The 26,733-nt window shown below is 42.1% G+C and overlaps 1 protein-coding gene across 4 annotated transcripts in view; it reads right to left on the minus strand.

The window, feature by feature from the left end:
• Positions 1–26,733, minus strand: part of HDAC11 (histone deacetylase 11) — a 70,033-nt gene that overhangs the window by 8,309 nt on the left and 34,991 nt on the right. For 3 of the 4 annotated variants that reach the window (XM_073352187.1, XM_073352186.1, XM_073352189.1), the window contains 4 exons: positions 24,841–24,883; positions 20,830–20,906; positions 18,966–19,028; positions 14,976–15,072 (listed from right to left, as the gene is read on the minus strand). In XM_073352187.1, coding sequence (XP_073208288.1) covers positions 14,976–15,072; positions 18,966–19,028; positions 20,830–20,906; positions 24,841–24,883 — 280 coding nt within the window. The remainder of the gene's footprint in view (positions 1–14,975; positions 15,073–18,965; positions 19,029–20,829; positions 20,907–24,840; positions 24,884–26,733) is intronic. The other variant, XM_073352188.1, reaches the window with a different exon arrangement.

Below are 26,733 nucleotides of genomic sequence, written 5' to 3' on the forward strand. Positions count from 1 at the left end.
TGATATTATTTTTCATGATTTCTGTGCTTGTTGTTACATGAATATTCATAAAATTATGCACAGCTGTACTCCTGCATACAACTGTGACAGTATCCCCCATAAGGCTTTTTGGAAATATGCTTATGAATGTGTGTGTATATATATATATGTCATAACTGGAATATGTTTTATGATACATATGCCATGTAACATATCTCTGTAGAGGTTATGATATACTGAATCTCTTAATCCTATTTGTATGCATGTATCATTTTTGTATTTGAAGTTATGAATATTGGCTGTATACTTGTCTGATTCTAAGTAGGTTTTAGTGAAGCAGTTGGTCAGCTTCCTGAGAAAAGACTATTCTCAGTAAGTGCCCAATCAAGAAGCCCTTAACCCAACAATGAACTTGGAGACGCCAATCCACATCTGAGCTTTCCCAGGGATGTGGCTTGGTTGGTAAGGAACTCAGTCATGCATGGACGTGTGACTTGCCCAGGTGACTCCAAAACTCCATTTTGTAGCTGGACTTTGCATAGGAGAGAGGAGGGGGTCTCCACCCATAAGAGAAAGTCTATTTAAACCCCAGGGAGACCTCTCCATTTTGTCTTCAGCTGGCTAAAGAGAGATCCTTTCCACCCCCAAAGACACCTGAAAGAAACTGGAACAAAGGACAGTAACTACAGGGGTGTGAGTGACTGCTGGACGCAGACTAGAAGGAAACTAGTCTGTAAAGGAAAGCTTACTGGAACTGGTGAGGTTTTATCTGTATCCAGTTTGATTAGACATAGACTTGTGTGTTTTATTTTATTTTGCTTGGTAATTCACTTTGTTCTGTCTGTTACTACTTGTGATTTTATTAAATACAGAAAGTAGGATTTAAGTGGTTCCAAGTTTTATTTATTAATAAATAATTTTTTTTATTTATTAATTAACCCAGAGTATGTATTAATACTTAGGGGGCAAACAGCTGTGCATATCTCTCTGTCAGTGTTATAGAGGGTGAACAATTTATGACTTTACCCTGTATAAGCTTTATACAGGGTAAAACAGATTTATTTAGGGTTTGGACCCCATTGGGAATTGGGCATCTGAGTGTTAAAGGCAGGAACACTTCTTAACTTGCTTTCAGTTAAATCTGCAGATTTGGGGTACGTGGTTCAGACCCCGGGTGCTGGCGTCCTAAGCTGGCAGGGAAAGCAGGGGTAGAAATAGTCTTGGCACATCAGGTGGCAGTTCCCAGGGGGTTTCTGTGATCCAACCCATCACAACAACTATGGACAATACTTAGCACGTTCAGGGGAAACAATGTGATAGCTGGATGGAGTTTAAAAAGAGGAGGGAAACAATTAGTAGAGAAAGAAAGGTAAGTGTTGTTCTGATTAAACCATTAAATGTCAGTTCTGACAATCATGGACCGATATCCCACAGCTCTCAGGTACCATGTCCTCATCTTCAGCAAACACAACCTAAGATTACAATGTTTAATTGCTTACTATGTATTGTTGCCAAGTTCAAAGTAGCTCAAGTGACATTTTTGGGAGTGTGAACACACAAGATTTTTCTGGTTCAGACTCTCTCTCTCTCTCTCTAAAAAGAAATTAATGCTAATACTTCTGTGGATATTAAGGAAGGCTGCTATCAATATTCCCATTTTACAAAAGGGAAATGGAGGCAAAAAGAGGTGGCATGTCTGTTTTGAAGTCACACATTGACTTAATACCAGAATTGAGAATGGAACCCAGTCAGGCGTGCTGGAACAATTTGTATAGTGGTAGTGCGGAGAGCCATTGAACCAAACTGTAAACTTTGTACATGATAGAAACCACTTCAAGCCAGGGAGAGCGGCAGCAACCCCCAGCATCCTTAGTTCCAGTGCCAATTAACCCAGTGGTCCTGACCTAGAGTCTTCTGCATCAGCATAAGACTATCTTTTCCTTATCTGTTCCTGAAGTGTTTCCTTTCCCTCTTTTCTCTCTCACACCTGCTTTCTCTCTCCCCTGTCCCTTCCTCACTGTCTCTCTCTGACTTTCCTCCCTCAATCTTTCACACTGGCCCTCTTCTCACAACAATCCAATTCCTCCCCACTCCTTTCCCTCAACACTTTCTCTCCCAAATTTGTTAGTAATTTCACTGATCCTGGTTTCCTCATATCATGGCTGCTCCCTTGGGATGTGTTGCTGCTTAGAGCAAAGTAGTAGCAGTTCTGACCTCCTATTCCTACCCACTTGACCACACCAGAATCACAGTGATGTTAGGGAGCTTGCAAAGAGATCAGTGAGTAAAAGAGGGAGGAGTCACCAGGACAAAGAAGGATGGTCAGGGCATGAGTCTAGGGCAGGGGTGAACAAACTTTTTGGCCCAAGGGACACAGCGGGGTGCAAAACTGTATGGAGGGCCAGGTAGGGAAGGCTGTGCCCCCCAAACAGCCTGGCCCCTGCCCCCTATCTGCCCCCTCTCACTTCCCACCCCCTGACTGTCCCCCTCAGAACCCCCAACCTATCCAACCCCCCCCTGCTTCTTGTCCCCTGACTGCCCCCTCCTAGGACCCCCTGCCCCAAACTGCCCCCCAGAACCCCACCCCCTATCCAAGCCCCCTTCTCCCTGTCCCCTGACTGCCCAAACGTATCCACACCCCCACCCCCTGACTGGCCCCCTGGGACTCCCACGCCCTATCCAATCCCCCCTGTTCCCCGACCCCTGACAGCCCCAGAACCTCTGCTCCATCCAACCGCCCCCTGCTCCCTGTCCCCTGACTGCCCACCAGGACCCCCTACCCAAACCCTCCACCACCCGCTTCCCATGCCACTCGGAGTGGCAGGAGCTTGCAGCCCCGCTGCCCGCACAGTGGCATAGCTGCATGGGGGGGCATGACAGCGGGGGAGGGGCCGGGGTGAGCCTCCCGGGCCAGGAGCTCAGGGGCTGGGCAGGACGGTCTTGAGGGCTCGATGTGGCCCACGGGCCGTAGTTTGCCCACCTCTGGTCTAGAGCTTGGAGGAGCCAGGTTCAAGTCCCTGTTCCTCCATAGGCTTCTTGTGTGACCTTGGGCAAATCACTTAGCATCTTGGTGACTTGGTTCCCCAACTGTACAACTGGGATAATAGCTCTTTCCAGCCTCACAGGGGTGTTGTGAAGATAAATACAATCAAGACTTTAAGGCACTCAGATACTACAATAACAGGAACCATACAAGTATGATATATTTCTGGGGGGATGCTGCATGACTGTGCGCCCACAGAAAATTCCCCCGCCCCGATTTCCTGCGTTTCCCTGCAGAAAACGGCAGGGAAGCCGCACAAGCATAGGGGGCAACCATGAGTAAAGTCTTTTGGCGGGGATTGCCCCCCTCCAAACAGAAGCAAGGCAGGGGGGCACATAGGGTTACATACCACTGCCCACCCCCATTCTGCCAGCACAGAGCTGCCCACTGATGGAGGCTGTGTCTCGGCTCTGCTGTTTCTGTAGCTGAATGCCTCCTCCTGGGTCCTAGTGCCACTCGTGCTCCCCCTCTGCGTGCTAGGAGCCTTCCTGTTTTCTGTGCAATACTGAGTGCCCATGATGAGGCTGGGTAAGGTGGAATGGGGGAAATGAGGGAAAGGGGGGTGAGGAGGTGGGGGTGAAGAGGCAGTGGGGAAGGGAAAGGGGAATGGGGGAGTTAGGGGAGGGGGATGGAGAAGAAAAGGGGATAGGGGAATCGTGAGGGGAAGCAGAAACCTGGCATGCGGCATCCCCTTGGCAGCAGCTGGGGCTCCCCCATTAAGCAAGCCCATCAAATCCTCACCCTGAGAAGCCCTACTCCCCTACACATGGACCCTGCCAACGAGCCCCCCACACCTGACCCCCACCCCACTGAGCCCCAACCAGCTGCACTGGGACCCTCACCCCATCAAGCCCCACTCCCCCAGCACCCAGGCCCCCCCAATGAACAGCCCACACCCAGACACCCTCCCCGCCAACGCCCATCTCCCCACACCCAGAGGCCCCCCACCCACGAGCCCCAACCACCTTTACCTAGATCTCCTGCAGAATCCCATTGCCCCTGCACCAAGAACCCCACAACGAGCCTTCGTGCACCCAGATCTCCCACTGAGCCTCCCGCACCCAGATTGTCCCACACAGAAACCTCTCACCCCACACCTGGATCCCCCCACATTAAGCCCCTCCACACTTGTATCCTGCTGGACTGAGCCTGCCCACCCACAACTGCTGCAGCTGTTGCAGAGGGGCAGGGCCCCGGGGTTTTTCTGGGGCAGGCCCAGCCCTTGCACTGTTATCAGGGTCAGGTGCAGCTTCACTGCCGAGTCTCTGTACCGGGGGAGGTCGGGGCTTCTGGGTGATCTCCTACCTCAATGCCGCCAGCGGCCTGTCCTCCCCACTGTCATGCTGGAGCCACAGTTATTTATTGACAAATAAAATTTGCAGAATTTTAAAATATCATGTGCATAATATTGTGGTGCAGAATTTTAATTTTTTTGGTACAAAATTCCCTCAGGAGTAATGATAGATAGAGGAGGAAAACTTAGCTGACTGCTCAGAAGCCCCAGGAGTAGTTTCTAGTAGTGAAGAAGAGGAGCTGAAGGGGAAACTTCGCTCATCTTGATTATGAGTCACATTTCAATTGGCATGAGTGAGAGTGCTACACGCAGGGGGAAAGCATCTGATTGGATATGTATGGCTGGTATGACTAGGAGTCTTTGTGTTTTCCATCTTAGCAAGAAAATACCAAGTCTGTTGGAAACAGAACTGTGACAACTTTAGCAATTGTCTTTATTTTCAGAGGCTTTGGGGTGAAACTCACCCCAGTGCAGAGAGAGCCTATGCCTTCCAAATGGTTTAAGGCATATATTCATGGCCTAAAAATAACTGAACTTGTATGTAGATGATTAAATGGACCATCTATACTAGGACGAATGTCACCTTTTAGGTACTGTACACACACTTATTTAATAAAAGTCTTACAATTAAGCAACATGCAAAATGTTAACAGGATACTAACATAAATTTGATATGCTTAGTTAATAAATTGAAGAGGCAGCATGAATTGAACAAAGGACCACACAGCAGGAAATGTAGAGTAGCAAACAACAATTCACACCATTTTTTCTAAATACAGCTACAGAAGAGTTGCCATTTAAAATCAACACACGTGCTCCATTTTTTTGGAAAAGTTATAAATGAATTACACTCCATATCTTAGAAAACATTGTTATTTGATAAATAAGTATAGGAATGCACTGACCAATTTTGTTTTAACTTCATCTGTTAGTAATTTTTCTGTTGGTAGACATGATGTACCCTTGACAAACATTTTTGATGTAATACTTTGAAATGAGTATGCTATTGTGTAAACACTGGAGTTAAGTATTTGAAAAATAAAGAAAGATGTACTGCATTGCATGTGTTCCTTGTCAATCATCCAAATTAAGCAAGTATGCTATTTATCAGAGTGACAGTTATATTAAAAAAAAGTAAGCAGAAAGAAAAAATTACACACTGCACTCTGACACTGTAAACAAATCAAGCCTGCCACAGACATTTGCATCTTATCAAACTGAATCAAAAGATCAATCCAAATTTAGGCTTTTTCCTTTTAATTTAAAAAGCCAATTAATTAATTATGAGAGGCCACTATACCTAAGGGATACACCATGGTGAAACACCAAATACCCAGAATTGTGAGAGTATTCTATTTCTTTTCACAATGCTTACAGGGTATTCAGAGGTTTCTCATTTTCTAAAGGTTATATAAATAACAATTCTGCAGGCAACATGATCCCTAGTTACACAGAGTTAGCTAATCCTGAATGAACCATTTGTTAAAAAATGTTTAGTCTAACAAAAACATACATAAAATTCTAAGTAGTGACAGTTGTCCTTAAATCAATAGCACGTCCAGCCTATTCTGATGTTTTGCATGGTCTCTTGAATGGCTTACTAACAAGACCAGCTAATGTTGGCACCTTACATTTCAGAGGTTCATCCACTACTGAGAATACCTAAAATACAGCTAAAGATTTTTTTCTTGATGATCAATGAACTCTTAATGAATTTTCAGGTACCATTAGAGGAAGGACTCTATTGCTTTTTGGTGAACTTGTCATTTTAAAAATCAACGTGTCAGTTAATTATAAATGTAGTGAAATTCTCAATAAAACCAAAACAAAACCACTGCTTTGCACAGCGAGTTATATACAGTTGAATTCCTCTAATAACATCTGGAAGAAACATTACTTCTCATTAGAGGTCATGATACGCTGTTCTTCATAGGAGTTTCAACTAGTGCTTCAACTGCCTCATCTGAATGGTTCTGTTATGGGGTATGCCTGACCCACACTGGGCCGGAAGGGGTTAACCCGACGCTATGGGCTGAGGAAGCCACGGCCCCTCACACCAGCTGGGCATGCTCCGACTGGAACCACAGTATAGCGGAAGCAGCTCAGGTCAGTCTGGGCTGACCTTTGATGAGAGCAGATGTGTGCTGCAGGATCCAGCTGGGAGAGTGCCGGAGCCACCAGAGGCCAGCCAGGACTGTGCCTCTACCGAACCTCAGGCCAACGGAGACAAGGCAGAGATTGCCGAGGGACTCCCTGCGTTGGAAGAAGGTGTAGGAAGTGAACCTGGGAATGGTACAGTAGTGACTGTTGACCAAGACTGAGCAGCTAGATGTCAGTTCCCTGGGGCCTTGGATCAGGACCTGGTGGGCCCCTACCCCATTCGACCCACCATGGACACTGCCAATATGTGGGGAGGTGAATTGGGCCACCGGAGGCCACTACATAGACTTTGGCCACTAGGCCTTACTGTCCTGAACTGCTGGACAGCCCTATTGACTCTAGCCATGGACCATACTGCCCTGGGAAGAAGGGCAGCTACCTTGACTTTGAACACTGGGCCTTAACAGTCCTGAATCATAGAATATCAGGGTTGGAAGGGACCCCAGAAGGTCATCTAGTCCAACCCCCTGCTCGAAGCAGGACCAATTCCCAGTTAAATCATCCCAGCCAGGGCTTTGTCAAGCCTGACCTTAAAAACCTCTAAGGAAGGAGATTCTACCACCTCCCTAGGTAACGCATTCCAGTGTTTCACCACCCTCTTAGTGAAAAAGTTTTTCCTAATATCCAATCTAAACCTCCCGCACTGCAATTTGAGACCATTACTCCTCGTTCTGTCATCTGCTACCATTGAGAACAGTCTAGAGCCATCCTCTTTGGAACCCCCTTTCAGGTAGTTGAAAGCAGCTATCAAATCCCCCCTCATTCTTCTCTTCTGCAGGCTAAACAATCCCAGCTCCCTCAGCCTCTCCTCATAACTCATGTGTTCCAGTCCCCTAATCATTTTTGTTGCCCTTCGCTGGACTCTCTCCAATTTATCCACATCCTTCTTGAAGTGTGGGGCCCAAAACTGGACACAGTACTCCAGATGAGGCCTCACCAATGTCGAATAGAGGGGAACGATCACGTCCCTCAATCTGCTCGCTATGCCCCTACTTATACATCCCAAAATGCCATTGGCCTTCTTGGCAACAAGGGCACACTGCTGACTCATATCCAGCTTCTCGTCCACTGTCACCCCTAGGTCCTTTTCCGCAGAACTGCTGCCTAGACATTCGGTCCCTAGTCTGTAGCTGTGCATTGGGTTCTTCCGTCCTAAGTGCAGGACCCTGCACTTATCCTTATTGAACCTCATCAGATTTCTTTTGGCCCAATCCTCCAATTTGTCTAGGTCCTTCTGTATCCTATCCCTCCCCTCCAGCGTATCTACCACTCCTCCCAGTTTAGTATCATCCGCAAATTTGTTGAGAGTGCAATCCACACCATCCTCCAGATCATTTATGAAGATATTGAACAAAACCGGCCCCAGGACCGGTCGACCCTTGGGACACTCCACTTGATACCGGCTGCCAACTAGACATGGAGCCATTGATCACTACCCGTTGAGCCCGACAATCTAGCCAGCTTTCTACCCACCTTATAGTGCATTCATCCAGCCCATACTTCCTTAACTTGCTGACAAGAATACTGTGGGAGACCGTGTCAAAAGCTTTGCTAAAGTCAAGAAACAATACATCCACTGCTTTCCCTTCATCCATAGAACCAGTAATCTCATCATAAAAGGCGATTAGATTAGTCAGGCATGACCTTCCCTTGGTGAATCCATGCTGGCTGTTCCTGATCACTTTCCTCTCATGCAAGTGCTTCAGGATTGATTCTTTGAGGACCTGCTCCATGATTTTTCCAGGGACTGAGGTGAGGCTGACTGGCCTGTAGTTCCCAGGATCCTCCTTCTTCCCTTTTTTAAAGATTGGCACTACATTAGCCTTTTTCCAGTCATCCGGGACTTCCCCGGTTCGCCACGAGTTTTCAAAGATAATGGCCAATGGCTCTGCAATCACAGCCGCCAATTCCTTCAGCACTCTCGGATGCAACTCGTCCGGCCCCATGGATTTGTGCACGTCCAGCTTTTCTAAATAGTCCCTAACCACCTCTATCTCCACAGAGGGCTGGCCATCTCTTCCTCATTTTGTGATGCCCAGTGCAGCAGTCTGGGAGCTGACCTTGTTAGTGAAAACAGAGGCAAAAAAAGCATTGAGTACATTAGCTTTTTCCACATCCTCTGTCACTAGGTTGCCTCCCTCATTCAGTAAGGGGCCCACACATTCCTTGGCTTTCTTCTTGTTGCCAACATACCTGAAGAAACCCTTCTTGTTACTCTTGACATCTCTGGCTAGCTGCAGCTCCAAGTGCAATTTGGCCCTCCTGATATCATTCCTACATGCCCGAGCAATATTTTTATACTCTTCCCTGGTCATATGTCCAACCTTCCACTTCTTGTAAGCTTCTTTTTTATGTTTAAGATCCGCTAGGATTTCACCATTAAGCCAAGCTGGTCGCCTGCCATATTTACTATTCTTTCGACTCATTGGGATGGTTTGTCCCTGTAACCTCAACAGGGATTCCTTGAAATACAGCCAGCTCTCCTGGACTCCTTTCCCCTTCAAGTTAGTCCCCCAGGGGATCCTGGCCATCCGTTCCCTGAGGGAGTCGAAGTCTGCTTTCCTGAAGTCCAGGGTCCGTATCCTGCTGCTTACCTTTCTTCCCTGCGTCAGGATCCTGAACTCAACCAACTCATGGTCACTGCCTCCCAGATTCCCATCCACTTTTGCTTCCCCCACTAATTCTACCCGGTTTGTGAGCCCAGGTCTGCCTCAGTGACTCAGGTCCTGGGGCCATACCACTCTTAGGGGCTGACAGGGTGTATCTGCCTTATGATAGGTCCAAACTTATGTCATATAGACCTGTTAAGTAGAGTTAACAAAAAGTAACATGAATAATTTCACTTATTTCTCCCAATTGGTTTTGTGCATTTTTGTGCCCTCAATATGTTGCCCATCCAGCTTTTCCTGTATATTAGACTGCTGGCATGGCATGAAACTTCTCATCTGCAAAATGTTTGCCCTTGTGAGATTTCATAGACAAATGCCAGGGTGGCATCATCTATGTTAGAACAACCATGAAATAATGTTTTATCCCTAGATTCTACAGCATCTAGCATCAGCATCAGCCGAAGCCTATTTGGACAGGTGCCTCACCTATGGCCTCAAAAGACGTGTGCCTAGTGCCTACATGTTTAGGTTAAATTATATATTTTAATTAAATACCTCTGCAGCAGCTTTCTGTGGTAACAAACCCATGATGCTAATGGTAAACCTGTCTCTTCACATCTAGTTGCTGCCACTTTACAAGTATGGCTGAAATATCACTCTGTTTTGCCAATGTCTAATGATTATTGTTATTGTTTCTCTTCAGTGTATGCACATGCCTCAATCCAGTGGAACATATGTCAAAAAGCAGATGCCCTTAGGACACTGAATAATGACCCAGGCAGAAGAAATCTCAAATCAGTGGCAGTACAACGTACTTCCTTTCAGACTGAAATTAGGGCAGATGCCCTTAAGACAAGAACACACCCATGGATAGTATACTTGGTAAATAGGATGAAAAATAAAGTCTGCAGATGTAGGCATCTAAGATAGGCACACTGACCTAAACTTATTACTTTGAGGTAAGCCTCACACAAGAAAGGCCAGAAGGCCAGCAGTGATAATGTAGGAAGGAACACACAAAAATAGCGCACTATGTATATGTGATGGGAAAAATACATGGAACAAATCAAACTGTTCCTGTTACTGTTTTAACTCTAAAAAGCAGCCAAATTTTGAAAAAATAAAATGTACCTCAACAGCCAAGTCTACACTCGAAACTTTTGCCAATATAGTAATGTTGCTTAGGGGTGTGATTTTACCAGCAAAAGCACTAGTGCAGACATAGTTATTCTGCTACGAGTGCTTTTGCCGGTACAGATTATTATGCTCATGGAACTAGTAAAAGCTGTATCAGCAAAGGCACTTTTGCCAATATAAACTGCATCTACACTAGAAGGATTTGCTGGTATAGCTAGACCCATAAATAATTTTTAGCACAGACTGGCCAAAAGAAAGAAGTGTAACTACAACTTCTCCTTTAAAAAAACATAAAACAAACTAAGCCCTGGTCTACACTATGGAGTTAGATCGAATTTAGCCATGTTAGGTTGATTTTATAAGCAATGCATCTACACAACCAACCCCATTCTGTCGACCTAAAGGGCACTTAAAATCGACTGCTGTACTCCTCCCTGACGAGGGTAGTAGTGCTAAAATCGACCATGCTGGGTCGAATTTGGGGTAGTGCGGACACAGTTTGATGGTATTGGCCTCTGGGAGCTATTCCACAGGGCTCCAATGTGACTGCTCTGGACAGCACTTTCAACTCCAATGCACTAGCCAGGTACACAGGCAAAGCCCCAGGAAATTTTGAATTTCATTTCCTGTTTGGTCAGCGTGGCGAGCTCAGCACCACAGGTAACCCTGCAGTCCCAGAATTGGAAATGAGCTCCAGCATGGAGCGAATGGGAGACACTGGATGTGATTGCTGTATGGGGAGAAGAATCTATGCAGGCCGAACTCCGATCAAAAAGAAGAAATGCTAATATATATGCCAAAATCGCACAGGGCATGGTGGAGAGAGGCTACAACAGGGACACACAGCAGTGCCGTGTGAAAATTAAGGAGCTCAGGCAAGCCTACCAAAAGACAAAGGAGTAAAACAGTCTCTTCGGGTCAGAGGCCCAGACATGCTGCTTCTATGATCAGCTGCATGGCATTCTAGGGGGGACCCTACCACTACCCCACCACTGTCCATGGACACCTGCAAGTGGGGAGTCTCACACAACAGGGAGGAGGATTTTGTGGATGAGGAGGAGGAGAATGCACAGCAGGCAAGTGGTGAATCCGTGCTCCCTGGCAGCCAGGACCTTTTCATCACCCTGGAGCCAATACCCTCCCAGGGCAGGTTCCCGGACTCTGAAGCCAGAGAAGGCACCTCTGGAGAGTGCACATTTGTAACTACAGTACAGGGTTTAAAAGCAATTTTGTTTAATGTTTGATTTGCCTTGAAGACTTGGGATGCATTTGCGGCCAGCACAGCTACTGGAAAAGTCTGTTAACGTGTCTGGGGATGGAGCGGGAATCCTCCAGGGACATCTCCATGAAGCTCTCCTGGAGGTACTCTGAAAGCCTTTGCAGAAGGTTTCTGGGGAGGGCTGCCTTATTACATCCTCCACGGTAGGACACTTTACCACGCCAAGCCAGTAGCAAGTAGTCTGGAACCATTGCAACACAAAGCATGACAGCGAATGGTCCTGGGTTTTGGTCGCATTCAAGCGACAGTCCGACTTTATCTTTCTGTGTTAGCCTCAGGAGAGTGATATCATTCATGGTCACCTGGTTGAAATAGGTGAATTTTTGTCAGGCAACAGTAAAAGGACCCCATTCATGCTGGGCTGTTTGTGCTTGGCTAAAAGGGATCATCCCTGAGAATAGCCACGCGGTGGGGGGAGGAGTGAAGGGATCATCCCAGAGAATAGCCATGCGCTGGAGTGGGGGGAGGGTGTGCTGCACATCCACCCGAAAACCACAGCCCCTCCTTTTAAATGGCAAACCCAACCAGCATTGTTTGCTATGGGAAAGGAGGGTGCTGCAGCTTGAAACCATTCCCACACGTTATGAAAGCGGAAGAAGCCAACCCCACGTACCCTTTGGCCTACCATGGCTGCCTGGAAACTGAATTCTGTTGCCCAGCTATGTGTGATGCGTCACCATACCGGAAGGCACTCAATATAAAAGGCAAAATGCGACCCTGTACCTAAAGCACACGTGCTCTCTGCTGTGAATTGATAGATTCTTTCACAGTGAATCACGCTTTTTTTCTCAGAAACGTATCATCTTAAATTTTACTCTCCCTTTTTATCTCCCCTGCAGGTGCAAATGTTTCTTTGCTCCCCCTATCATCTCCGTCCCTGAGGTTATCGCAGTTTAGAAGGCGAAAAAAACCACACTCACGATAACATGTTTTCCGAGCTCATGCAGTCCTCCCGCACTGATAGGGCACAGCTGAATGCATGGAGGTACTCAGTGTCAGAGGCCAGGAAAGCATTAGGTGAGCGTGATGAGAAGAGGCAAGAGGCAATGCTGAGGCTAATGCGGGAGCAAATGGACATGCTCAGGCGTCTGGTGGAGCTGCAGGAAAGGCAACAGAGCACAGACCGCCACTGTATCCATTCTATGGCCACCTGACCTCCTCCCCAAGTTCCATATCCTCCTCACCCAGATGCCCAAGAACGTGCGGGGGGAGGCTCCAGGCACCCAGCAACTCCACTCCAGAGGATGGCCCAAGCAACAGAAGGCTGTCATTCAAACAGCTTTGATTTGCAGTGTGGCTACAATGAGCAATGTGGCCTTGTCCTTCCCTCCTCCCACACCCCACCCGGGCTACCTTGTCAGTTATCTCACTTTTTTTTTTTAATTAAGAAAGAAAGAAAGAATGCATGGTTTCAAAACAATAATGACTTTGACCACAGCTGGCAAAGGAAATAAAGGGGGGAAGGTGGTTGGCTTACAGGGAATTAAAGTCAACAAAGGAGGCAGGTTTGCATCAAGGAGAGAAACACACAACTGTCACACCGTAGCCTGGCCTGTCATGAAACTGGTTTTCAATGCCTCTGTGATGTGCAGCACGCCTAGCTGTGCTCTTCTAATCGCCATGGTGTCTGGCTGCTCAAAATCAGCCACCAGGCGATTTGCCTCAACCTCCCACCCCGCCATAAACGTCTCCCCCTTACCCTCACAGATATTATGGAGCACACAGCAAGCAGTACTAACAATGGGAATATTGGTTGCACTGAGGTCTAACCTAATCAGCAAACACCGCCAGCGAGCTTTTAAACATCCAAAGGCACATTCTGCCACCATTCTGAACTTGCTCAGCCTATAGTTGAACTGCTCCTTACTGCTGTCCAGGCTACCTGTGTATGGCTTCATGAGCCATGGGAGCAAAGGGTAGGCTGGGTCCCCAAGGATAACTATTGGCATTTCAACATCCTCAATGGTAATTTTATGGTCTGGGAATAAAGTCCCTTCTTGCAGCTGTTCGAACAGCCCAGAGTTCCTAAAGATGCGAGCGTCCTGCACCTTTCCCGGCCATCCCACATTGATGTCGGTGAAACGTCCCTTGTGATCCACCAATGCCTGCAGGACCATTGAGAAGTACCCCTTGCGATTTATGTACTGGTTGGCACGGTGGTCCGGTGCCAAGATAGGGATATGTGTTCCGTCTATCGCCCCACCACAGTTAGGGAACCCCATTGCAGCAAAGCCATCCACTATGACCTGTACATTTCCCAGAGTCACTACCCTTGATAACAGAACGTCAGTGATTGCATTGGCTACTTGGATCACAGCAGCCCCCATAGTAGATTTGCCCACTCCAAATTGATTCCTGACTGACCAGTAGCAGTCAGACATTGCAAGCTCCCGCAGGCTACCGCCACTTGGTTCTCAACTGTCAGGGCAGCTCTCATCCTGGTATTCCTGCGCTTCAGGGCTGGGGGAAAGCAACTCACAAAGTTCCAGGAAAGTAGCCTTATGCATGCAAAAGTTTTGCAGCCACTGGGAATCATCCCATACCTGTAATATTATGCGGTCCCACCAGTCTGTGCTTGTTTGCCGGGCCCAGAATCGGCGTTCCACTGTATTAACCTGCCCCAATCCCGCCATGACGTCCCAATTGCCACATCCCATGCTTTCAGGAATGTCTGTGTCCACGTCCTCCTCACAATCATCCTCGTGCTGGCATCTCCTAACCAGGTTCTGCACATACTGCAGGATAATGTGCGAGGTGTTTACAATGCTCACAACAGCAGCGGTGAGCTGAGCGGGCTCCATGCTTGCCATGCTATGGCATCTGCACAGGTAACCCAGGAAAAAAGGCGCAAAACGATTGTCTGCCAAGTTGCTTTCACTGAGGGAGGAGGGAGGGGAGAATGACGACAACAAAACCACCCGCAACAATGTTTTTGCCCCCATCAGGCATTGGGAGCTTAACCCAGAATTCCAATGGGCAGTGGAGACTGCGGGGACTGTGGGATAGCTACCCACAGTGCACCGCTCCGTGAGTTGATGCTAGCCACAGTATTGAGGATGCACTCCGCCGACTTAATGCACTTTGTGGGGACATACACAATCGACTGTATAAAATAGCTTTCTAAAGATCGACTTCTATAAAATTGACCTTATTTCGTAGTGTAGACATACCTTAAATGACTTCTAACCCTCCGTCTTGACCACTAGGGGTCCAATCTCAGCCAGCCAATGAACCAGAACCAATAACATGTGACTCATGGCTAATCAGAACCATGATAGATTGAAGTTCAAATACTTGCTGCAAGTTTTTGCAAACATCCTCAAAGGGAATTTTCTTACATTAAGTTCATGAATATTTTTGTGTTGCTGTATTTCACATCAGAGTGAGCAGCATTTCAGTGGTGAATGGAGCAACTGTTCTGTGGTAAATACATTTTAAATACTTTAAGATCATGTCAGTTTGAAAAGTACTTACGTTTAGCAAATCCATCCCCCGGATAAATATATCTATTGTACACATCCATAATATAAACCCTATGATCATCCATGAAGTCTCTCTCATGGCCATTTCCCTATAAGAAAATTTCAATAGGTTGATCTTAGCAAGCAAACACAGTATTAAAGAATCTATGAGCATTAAGGAAATTAAGAATACAATGATACAGTGTTTAATGTCTTAGGTACTTTTTCTTGTTTATATCCTTAAAGGTTATTCTGATGTTGTGAATAATAATACTTGCATCTTTATCTGAGGCTCCCCAAGTGCTTCACAAATATTACTGAAATTAGCATTACAATACTCCTTTGCAGATACAGAAGTATTTTCATCTCCACTGTGCAGACAAGAAAACTAAGGAACGGAGCAGCCAATTTGCTCAGTGTCACAAGGAAGTCTGTACCCAAGCCAAGAATAGAAATCAGACCAAGCTCTAGGCTTTAACCACACTATATTCCAGAAGCTTGTCAGCTACTGAGAATATGTAAAATGAGACCAGAGGTTTTTCTGATAATCAATGAAATGTTGAAAAAGTTAATTAACCTTCACGAAAGATTGCAAAAGTAAAATATCAATAAAATGTAATGAGAAACATATTACATTCTACCTTCTACCATTGTAAAGCCAGGAATCTCTCTTGAAATATTGGACTTTGGGGTAGGGGAGAGGAATGGTTAAAGGGAAAATCAGATTCTGATCATCATCTCCTTTTTCCACACCCTTGAATTCATCTGCACTCCTATCAGACAGCATAAAACAATCTCTAATTAGTGGTTCTCAAGATAAAATAGGTTAAATTTTCTCAGAGTCTATGTAAGGAATGAAAGCAAGACGGTAATCAGAATTATTTGATTTCAAAGTATAGGAGTAAATCCATGAAAATAATATTTTCAGTATTTTTGTTGTGTAATTTAACGTTAACTTGATAAAATTCAGTTGCAAAGTTGTATCTCTGCTGTGGTTCCCAGTCCTGAAGACACCCAAGAGAAAAAAAGCCATTACAATGCTAAAACTGGCTAGTACATGTGAAAGGGTGGTGGGGAGTACACGAATGCTCCACTGCATGTTTTTGTGCCACCAATATGGCCTGTTAGAGGTGGCTGAGCATGAACTCTTACTCACTACTTTGCTACTCCCAGGCCCCAAAGAAGAGGGTAGTACAAAGATGGGGCACTAATGACAGTAATGTGCTGGAGTGAGTCAAGTTCCCAAGGCTGATGGGCTCAGTGGGTTCCCTGAGATCTATGGAACTTCCTCATGACACTGGCAGATCTGCACAGTTAGAGGACTCTTGTCTAGTCTGCTACCTCACATACTCCTTCTGCTAAAGAAAGGAAAACTGTGGGAGGGACTGATGTAGCCTGTAATCTACAGATCACTGGCACAACAGCTATAAGGTCAGAGATTTCTTGAGAAGCATTTTAACAAGGAGCCTTGATACCCTTTCAAAGATCCCTTCAGAAATACAAAGTAACTACATTACATAATCTTTGGTCTTGTTTCATGGCCAATTTTAGCATGCAGATAAGAGACATGATGGAAGATAACATTCTTCTAGATCATTACGTTTCATCATAGCAATGAAACTGCCTCAAAAGTGGATTAACACCACATTAAAATATGGTATACATTTCTGATTAAAAGCAGTTTTAGTACATTACCAGCTTTTCTAAAATAAATAATTTTTATTGCTGAACAGTAAAGGTAATCAATCTACAGTATGGACTAATCAGGTTTATAAAACAAATCCACACAAAAAACTTTTTAGCCCTTATTAGGATTTTGCTGAAAATCCTACTACCAGAGATGAGAGCTGCTCTCAGTACACACAGTAAATCATTCCTTCTATAGAAGGGGTGTATGTGTGTGTGTATATAGTGTACTCCATTATCCTGAAGTCAGTCTTCCTATTACAAGCACTGAAGGTCAAACTCATCTCCTGTAAAAGTTGCTGCAATGATTATGAATGCTGAATTAATTATAATTATCTTTAAGAGTCTCTTGTTTCTTATGGGATGCTGAACAATTCTCAACGATTGTTAGGCTGCATCACCGTAGGTAGACGAGAAAATATTTCTACATTCTAGCCACATGATGGAGCTACAACTCAGCTTAAATTTGCAACAGCGAACATTTTATTAAGACACCTTTATCACCACAGTTAAGGAGCATAAAATATAATCAAACACCAGGGTTGTGTAGAGTAATTAATAATCAAACACAGTAAGTGATGATCCCATGATTTTCTATAACCAGTTATTCGGACCACATCTATCTTAATTTTTACTGACTAAATCTGTGGGGAGGTAAATTAGTAGCAATACATGGCACTGCTTTATTGAGGTATCTTTCTAAAGAGTAAGTTAATTACCTCTGGAGGGTTACCCTGGCTGCTGACTGATAGAGTAGGCAATGGTTTTCTTCATTCATCCTTTTTAATTTGGCTTGTCAGATTTCTTATTTTTTTGGCCAGGTCTGTGTTGTCAGCTTCATTCTGAGTTCACAGTACAGTATTTTTAGATTACACTGCATTCCAGGGCCAAGAGTGTCTGCTTTAAAAAGTGAGGCTTTATTTTTCCACATAAAATGAAAACTTATCTTTATCCAAATAGGTGAAGCAAGTGAGAAGATGATGAAGGTTTACTGAGTATTTGGGGGCCAGGAAAAGGGGAAAGGGGAGAGATGCCATTAATCGGGATTATTTTTTTTTAAATCGCTTGACACCCCTAGTTTTAAGTCCAATTGCAGTCAAGGGCCTTAAGCACATACTCAAGAGCATTAATGACTAGGGATGGACTACTGAATTTGGCCTCAAAGAGCATGGAACCACTCCCTGGCTTACCTGAAATAATAATTCTAGAAAAATTGTTTAAAATACAACTGATTTGCAGTGAAAATTCCATTTAAGTTACCACATACAGGGAAAGTGACAGAGTTAGATTTTCAGTATTGCCAACTCTCATGATTTTATTGAAAGTCTTGTGATATTTGGTGTTTTTCTTAAAGGCCCCTAATGATATTTTGAGGCCGGACTCATGTTTTCAAACTCCTGGCAATGGCAACACTGGTATAATTTTCTGAATCCTACTCACTGTACAAAAATACAACTCTCTGGTTTCCCAGTCCTAAGGTTTAGTATGTACTGCTAAACTGATCCTCCAAAGCCAAATCCTGAGTTAATCAATAATTATGGTCTGAAGAAACCTGATCTGTTGGTGGCTGCAGCAGGACACTTAGCTTGGGGTGCAACAAAAAGAACCCCTACTATGGATCTTAACTCAATGGGCTCAAAAGGATTTCTTATTAAAGTTTTGATTTAATGCACTGTAATACAAGAAAGCTAAATGATACATGAAGCTTGAGGAGCAAAAAGAAAAATAAAAAATCTTAGACGCTAATCACAGAGGAACATATTTAGGTAAACAAATTTTTAGAACTAGATAGATGAGGATTAAAAATAGTTTATGCATGAAGAAAAAGCTATAAAACAATCAGAAAACCCGACTGATTTAATTACTAAATATAACCTAGAGAAGATGCACAGTAATCAGCACTGAAGGAATCATCAACCAAACCTGAATCCCAATGGCACTTTGTCAGAAACCAGCACCCTATTGATTAGCAGACAAATGAATAGATAAGAGCAGGCTCTCCAATAACTTACTAAAAAAATTGGGACTATATTTATGTGTCAGTGAACTAAGAAACTATTTCTGTAATTATATAATAATATCAACTTAAGAAATTAAAGGTCAGGTAATTAATTGAGTTATGGTGGGGTGCTTTGCGCCTACTATGCTACACATTTATTTCCTAAATCCTTTCCAATAGAGGTTACCTTTGCATTCTGTAACTTACATTTTTACCATAATACAGTTGTTAGAAAAATTGTATTTTTGAGGATTTCTGCTTTTTGGTAAAACTTTTTTTTTTTTTTTTTTAACAGCTTCGAACATGTGAATCACTCACCTGATGAGCATCCAGATCTATAATAGTGGCCTTAGACACTCCTTCTACTCTTTCAAATAAAAACTGGAATCATGGGTAAGTACAGAGGAAAGAGAAAAAAAAACTACAGTTAGGAATGTAGATGAGAGATTAGAATGGAAGCTTGATACTTGCATGGTACATTTTATTTTTGAACAGAATGTAGTGTATATATTTGTATTCAAATCCGAATGCCCCCTTGAAAGATTTTGGGGGAAGGGATAGCTCAGTGGTTTGAGCATTGGCCTGCTAAACCCAGGATTGTGAGTTCAATCCTTGAGGGGACCATTCAGGGATCGGGGCAAAAATTGGAGATTGGTCCTGCTCTGAGCAGGGGGTTGGACTAGATGACCTCCTGAGGTCCCTTCCAAACCTGATATTCTATGATTCTATTTCTTATTTGATAAAAATTAAGGGCTAGATATTTTTAAAACACTTTATTATGGAAACTTAACAATATGTAAAGGAATAATTACATAAAACACACAGAGGTTTTTTTATGGTTTGAAAACCATTATCTTGAGAAGCTTATGGACTCAATACACAAAGAGAATCCATGCATTTGCATCACATTATATACATGAACTACATTTGTAGTGGGTATTCACCCATGAAAGCTTATGCTCCAATACGTCTGTTAGTCTTTAAGGGGCCACAGGACCCTTTGCCTCTTTTACATTTATAGGCTAGCTTTCAGATTCAAATCTTATAACTGAAAAAAACAAAGTTCCCTCTACTTGTGTTCAGAGCTGAAAGAGGTGGTGCAGGTTATCACATCATCAATGGCTTACATTTCTAAAGGATTGTGTAGGATAAATATATTACCTGGTTTGTGATAATGATGCAGACTGAATGTGCATAAAGAGCATTCCTCTCTCTTTCTAAAAAGTTGGAGAACGTTGTAGTAGGGATCCAACTTTATTTTACAAAGTCACTTTATATACTAGTAGTGGAATTCATTAATTGCTATTCCATATGGCTGAGAAAGCACATTAACGTTTTTAAAAAATTCTTTGAGTCATAATAGTAACTACTGTTAACTACTGGATAGTAAAAAATGTCTTTAGTACTTGTACAAATTATGGAAGAGTTATAATTTCCAATTTGCATTGGAATAGTTGGGAGCCCCAGGGCAGATTAAGGGATTTTGCAAATCAGTAAACTAACATACAAAAAAAGTTAGGGCACTTCACCATATAGTGTACTATATTTGTTTATATCTTAACATTTTAATTATTTCGGGTAGTATTTTATAGCATGCTATCAAATATATTGTGATATACTTTGTTTATAGAACATACCATACTAAATATAATCAAGTATTTCAAACTCTTTCCCCTCCCTTGTAAGATCATTTTCGAAGACTTAACATTTTTTATCTAGGAAGACAAAATGCATTAAGGGTAAGATCCTGAGGGCGGATACCTGTGCCCGTGCAAACTTAGGTAGAAATCAGTGGAGCCCCACGTGGGTGTCAAGTTTGCCAACTGCAGAACCAGGACAGTTCCCACTGAACATTTAAAGACAATTAATCTATGATACTTTTAAAAGTATTTTTATTTTAAAGAAAGAATTGTAACAAAATGGTATTAAGTCATATTTACCTGCAGTAATCTGATTCTGCAGCCTTCTCCACACAATTATTGCCCCCATCAGTGACAGTTATGCATGCATAAATGCTGCAGCATCAGTCCCTAGACTACTTTAATACTGATCCCTGTCTACAGACTGTTTTGTTTACTCCTGTTTATTAAGATGTAAGTTAGACTACTGATTTAAGAAATTTATGTTGATAATATTTTCATTTGTACAAACAGTAAGAGAAAATTATTTTTAAATGTTCTACCTTAATAGCCAGTGTGATATCAGCATATGCACAAAATCCTCCACCTTTATCACTTGAACAGTGATGGAAGCCACCACCTAAATGTAAAAATGTAACTTTAAAGAAATACTAGGCTAAAAAGCTAGATACTATGGAAAACACTGTCACTGCAAAATGTAAGGTCAGTGTTTGTTTACTTAAGCAATGACCATCACGTTTTTAAATTGAAAAAAGCATCGAAAACCCCTAACCCATTGTCCTGGTAGCATATCACATTCAGTGTCACCCCTTCATGTTTTATATATTTGGCCTATCAGGTCCCAAGAGAAAGAAGCACTATGTGTCCCAATCTGAAGTGATCTGGCCCGAGAACCTGGAAATCTTGCAACCATATGAAGAACTAGGCTCAAAGGAGATTATACACTACATTAGAACCCATGACTTTGTGGTAAGGCACTTTGCATCCATGGCCCACCCACCCGGAGCCATGTGCTCTAGTTTAGAGTAAAGCAGGAGGCCAATTCAACTCATCAAATTGCAAAGGGTAAACCTACTTGAAGCAGCAACCAGGGCAACAGGCATGCTAGAATACTACCTTCTTCTACCACAGTAATAACCTAATGAATTATCTACGGGGGGGGAGGGGGAATGAAAACCCCCACAATGTACCCAATTAACTTGTGCGGTTGTGCGATGGGATGGGCAAGTCCTTCTCAATCTGAAAGTCATGGGTCAGCAACAGCCTAAAACAAGAACTGTCACTGACTGTCAGTCAGCGCAGTCAATGTACCCATGTACTTCCTTCATCCATGGGACATTAAATTGTAGGATAGATACAAAATATTGTGTTGAATCAACACTAAGATCAGGAATGGATCTTAAGAGTTACTCTTTAAAATCATATATACCAAACATTCACCATATAGCACTAATTATTTTTAATCACAAATACAATGCATTTTATGTAAAAATCCTTAACACTTTACTGATAAACATGCTACATATATCTGACCCATATAACTGACAAACATAATTTCATTTGAATTTCCACAGAGCATGTCTGCCTTTGTTTTTTTCATACTGGATGTTTACTCTGTAGACTAGAGGATTATACTAAGAAACAATAGAAAGATGTGTCCAGAAGAATGAAAGAGGTAATATTTTATATTTGCACATAACAAATTTGTTTTTTTTTCTCTCTCTCTCTGGAAGTATAAATTTGCTCAGATTCTTCTTTTTATATGACATGATGGCTGCCCAAACACTCACTACGTGGGAGTCACCATCTTTAGAAATGTCACAGAAATGTAAAAAAAGGTGGGGAAAAATCTAACATCTGTGACCCCTGTGAAATCCAAAAGCTAATTATAACCCTGACTATTCCTTCTACAGTCACTGACCTTCCTCCTTTTGCCCTATTATTGGGAAAGGTTAGAAAGAAGGCCAGATTTATTTCCACTATACCCTTTATAATTTATTATTACTACAATTAAGTCTCTTTTTAAATGAAGTAATCTCAGTCATTCCACTTGACCTACTAGAAAACACCAAACAAATGGTTAAAAATACAACAAATTCAAACCTACTGTAACTAAGCTCTCACTACAACATGATACGTTTCAAAGATTTCTGTGGCTGGGAGAGACCAAAGATTCTTTGATTAAAGAAATGGATATTTCTGACTTCAGTGTAGTGCATCTCTTTCTGGAGTGCTCTTTTTTCTTCTGTGACAAAATTATTGCACATCTATTTAGCAAAATAGTGTAGTTAGGGTACCCTTGCTATTTATTTACCTCATGATAGGATTTGCATGCAAATGTGCTGATAATTGATGGTTAGCAATGTAATGTATGTGCCCATAAAAAACATGTTGCATTTCTCAAATCATTAACTTTTATTTTTTCACATTGTAGATTCACCAAATGCATTAAATATTTCAGTTTTGTAGTGAAACAGAAATGGACATTGACAAAACAGAACAATGAAGTCCTGCAGTTGAGTTAAATGCGATATGGTCTCTGTTTATTTGGGATGCTGAAGGGAAACTGCATTGCGGCAAGTTATGGAAATAAAAGAACTTTGAATCATGCTACAGTCAGAACGAATCTCTCAACAATTCTAATCTAGCATCATTTAAGTGTATATTAAATGTCAATAATTTATAGGTTGGAACACTGAACTTCTGTACAGGAATCTCTATATGTGAGTAAAAGGAATTTTCCTACAGCCCAGTAAGATTCCTCCAAAAAACCTGTGTTCTCCAAATGAGATGGGAAGAAACATTAAGGTAAAGTGAAAACTCTGAATTTATTCTTCAAGAGATTAAGTTTTAAATGTTTTTCCACTTTATTTTTGTCTTCTTCTGAAGCCTTCTTTACTGGCTACTGCTGGAGGCAGGATGCCAAACTAGACTGTCAGTGGTCTCTATGTTCCTCTAAAATTTACAGATACTGTACATTAGTTGTACAACAAGGGTACAGTGAAATTGCTAACTTGGTTATTCAGAAGTGCCATATTGTATTGTTGTTCTTAATTTGGCAAGTATGGATACAAACTATGTCTACAATGATTATCTTGCAATATAGGATGAGGAACAGAGCACTAGAAGCAAATAACATTTTCTTATTCATAGCGTTTATGCCCATAATTAAGATCCTCTATGTTCCCAGCAAATATTTCATCTGAGTAAGTTTCAAACAATTTTATTTTCTCACAAAAAGTACCGTATCTTTTAAATCTTACTTTTTTGGGGAAAATTAATATATAATTTAAGTAATTAACAACAAATCATTTGTGAAACTTCTATTAAAATTTTATTACCTGAACATATCTTTTTAAAATCACAGTCATCTTTGTCTGTAAACTAGGGATGGAATTTGCCTATGTGCAGAGGGCCAGATTGCCTATGCATGACTTAAGTCCCTATCTACCTATCTTAGGTACTTATATGTCCCCCATTACTGTAGTATCTGAATGCCTTACAGTCTTTAATAAGATTATCTCCTCACAAAACCCCTGTGAGGTTGGAGAATGCTATTATCTCCATTTGCAGAGGGGAAATGGAGGCACAGAGAAACTAAGTGCCCAAGGTTTTACACAATGTCATCAGTGGCCCAAGGTCTTCTATGACCCCAGTCAGTACTAATACTACTGGACCATCCTTCCTCTCCAAAATAGTGACTTAAGAGGTGCACAGGCCATGTGTTGACCTTGGAGTGAATTTCACACTAGGTGTTTATTTAATAAGCAACTGTAAAACTTCCATGGTGCGCTTAACACAGGATAATGATGACAGTGAATGATATAAAACCAAATTCAAGGTAATTAGAGATTTGATTATTATATGGCATTTGAAAAATTATTCTGGTAATAAATATGGATTTTCTTTAGGTTTTGAATTTTGTTATGATTTCAGTTGATAACATATACATAAAACATACTATATTTCATTGTATATTGCTATTGAGGCCGTATTTGATGTTACATGTCTGATATTTTAAAAATACGATTTAATGAAAATTTAAAAACCGATTGCAATAAATCATGTAATTTTTCTTCCAAATCCCATTTTTTCCTCCCTAATTTCCTAGATGTCTCATTCCAAGAGCTTCTGTTGCTTCAATCACTGTATCCTAGAGTTGAAAACTTACTGATATTGTCTACCTTTATTTAGTTAATAACAAAACTATTAGGATTTATGCCCACAAATTAGCGTTCCATTGTTTGTTCTCTTTTCTTAGAAGAATCTGATTGTTTTGTTTAATCACAAAACAGCAATATGGATTATAGTAGACTACAAAACTAAGATTCTCTTCTCTAAAATTAATTTTCTTCTCAAATTCATCTCTAAAAGTTATTCTTCTCTTCTCTGAAATTCTAAAATTAACATAACCTCTCTAAAATTAACTTTGGACATTTACATTTGAGGTAGGTTTGGCTGTTATAAACAGTATACAGGTCACGTTGAGAGGAAATAAATTATTTTTAGAGTAGTTGGTAAAACTTCATTTGCTTAATTACATTTGTACTTACCCACATTGATTGCCCAGCCTCTGTCAACAGCAAGCTTTCCTGCCTTTAAGAAAAAAGCAATAAGAATTTCAGGAATGTGTAAACTATGGCATTTAGGTTTTGATCCTGTACCCCCCCCCTTAGGCATTTCTAAGGTCTCTAGAGATGTTCATTAAAGTCAATGGAAGTTTTACCCGAGCAAGGCATGCTGGAAGAGACCCTTTAACATGACGTCTATATTTCATTTTCTTGAGATTGTGCATCTAAAATTAACTTTGCTATGCAGAGATGAACACGGACCACTAGTAGCCAAACTGAAAAAGTGCAGAAAAAATTGTTCAAATTGGTAAAACTTCCAACGTAACAGTAGGAGTAAGAATAAATAGTGTTCAATCCTTTTTGTATCATTCCAGTTTATATAACAATCCTCCCAACAACACATGTAGAAGCTCTAAATAACTACAAACATATTGATACACTTAAGGTTTCCAGTGAGAAAACCTGCAATATGCAAAGCGTCCTGGGATTTTTTACAAAGTAACATTTACAATGTTGAGCGTCATCAATCCTTTTCCTCAGATACCTGGGAAATGGTGACCATTGCTCTTTTGCATACCCAAATGTCATTCAAAGAAGGGGAAGAATCAACAAAGAAAGGGCACACTATGCTGGAATTAGGAAATTTGAACTTTTAAAAGAAAAATGTGAAATATTATGAGCAAGGAGCAGACAGTCTTAAAGGAGCATTTCTGCTTCTGAAGGCAGACATTATTTTCTTTCACTACACTGATGAGTGATAAATTATAGGTACTTCAAGTGTCAAATATTTTTAAAGGGCATATTACAATTTCTAATAAAATAAAATTATTTCCCCAAAATGATGGAATGAAAATTGCATTTGCAAGGGGAACTGGAAAGCTTCAAAGTGAGACAAGGAACTCTTCCATCAGTAAAATTGGTCCTTGGATACCTCCAGAAAATTACTTAATATTTAAGAAATCAGTGGGCGGGGGGGCCATTTTACTACCCAAACACTGCCAATTTATCCAGATTAGATCTTGAGGAGGAATTACTGAAGGGAAGGACCCACAAGTCACAGTGCTTCTCCACTACCTCCTCATTCAGTGCATTTCCCAGGTATTTCTCAAGAAAAAAAAAAGATCCCTACAAAGTCAAAAACCATCACAGACTGCAAGAAGGACTAATGAAGGAGTAGTAACCCTGATGATAACACTAGTGACCGCACTGGTAGCAACAGAAGGCACATATTTTCTATTTCTGAATTCTTAAGAGCATATGTATCAGAGGGGTATCCGTGTTAGTCTGGATCTGTAAAAGCGGCAAAGAGTCCTGTGGCATCTTATAGACTAACAGACGCATTGGAGCATAAGCTTTCATGGGTGAATACCCACTTCGACAGATGCATGGACAGAGCACATGGACAGTTGAGGCCTTTATTTAGTGCTCGACGCAGGCAGACACTATGCTTTTTAGAATTGGAATGATATTTCTATGATGAGAGCTAGAGAAGGCTTGGAACATAGTGTAATGGAAATCATGACCAAAAATGGCCACTATTGTTATTTATTATTTGTATTACAGTAGCAGTAAGAGCCCCACTATGCTAGGCATTATACAAACACAACAGTCCCAGCCCCAAGAGCTTGCAAAGAGAGCAAAGCTCTTCCAGATAGCCATATTTATGAATACCGAATAGACCATTTATGAAATGACATCAGAACTGTCTATCGTGATTCACATCACACAGCAGAGATCAGTGCAAGGTTCCCAGGTAGTGCTGCAGGACTAGCCAGAGGCAGTGACAGAGAGCCACTATAGCACTCAGAGGAAACCCATTACTAGGGAAATAAAAAGAGTTTTAAGCAGCATGGCAAGGGCCCTCTGACACTCCTG

This window comes from Lepidochelys kempii, chromosome 7, assembly GCF_965140265.1.
Source record: "Lepidochelys kempii isolate rLepKem1 chromosome 7, rLepKem1.hap2, whole genome shotgun sequence".
NCBI lineage: Eukaryota > Metazoa > Chordata > Testudines > Cheloniidae > Lepidochelys > Lepidochelys kempii.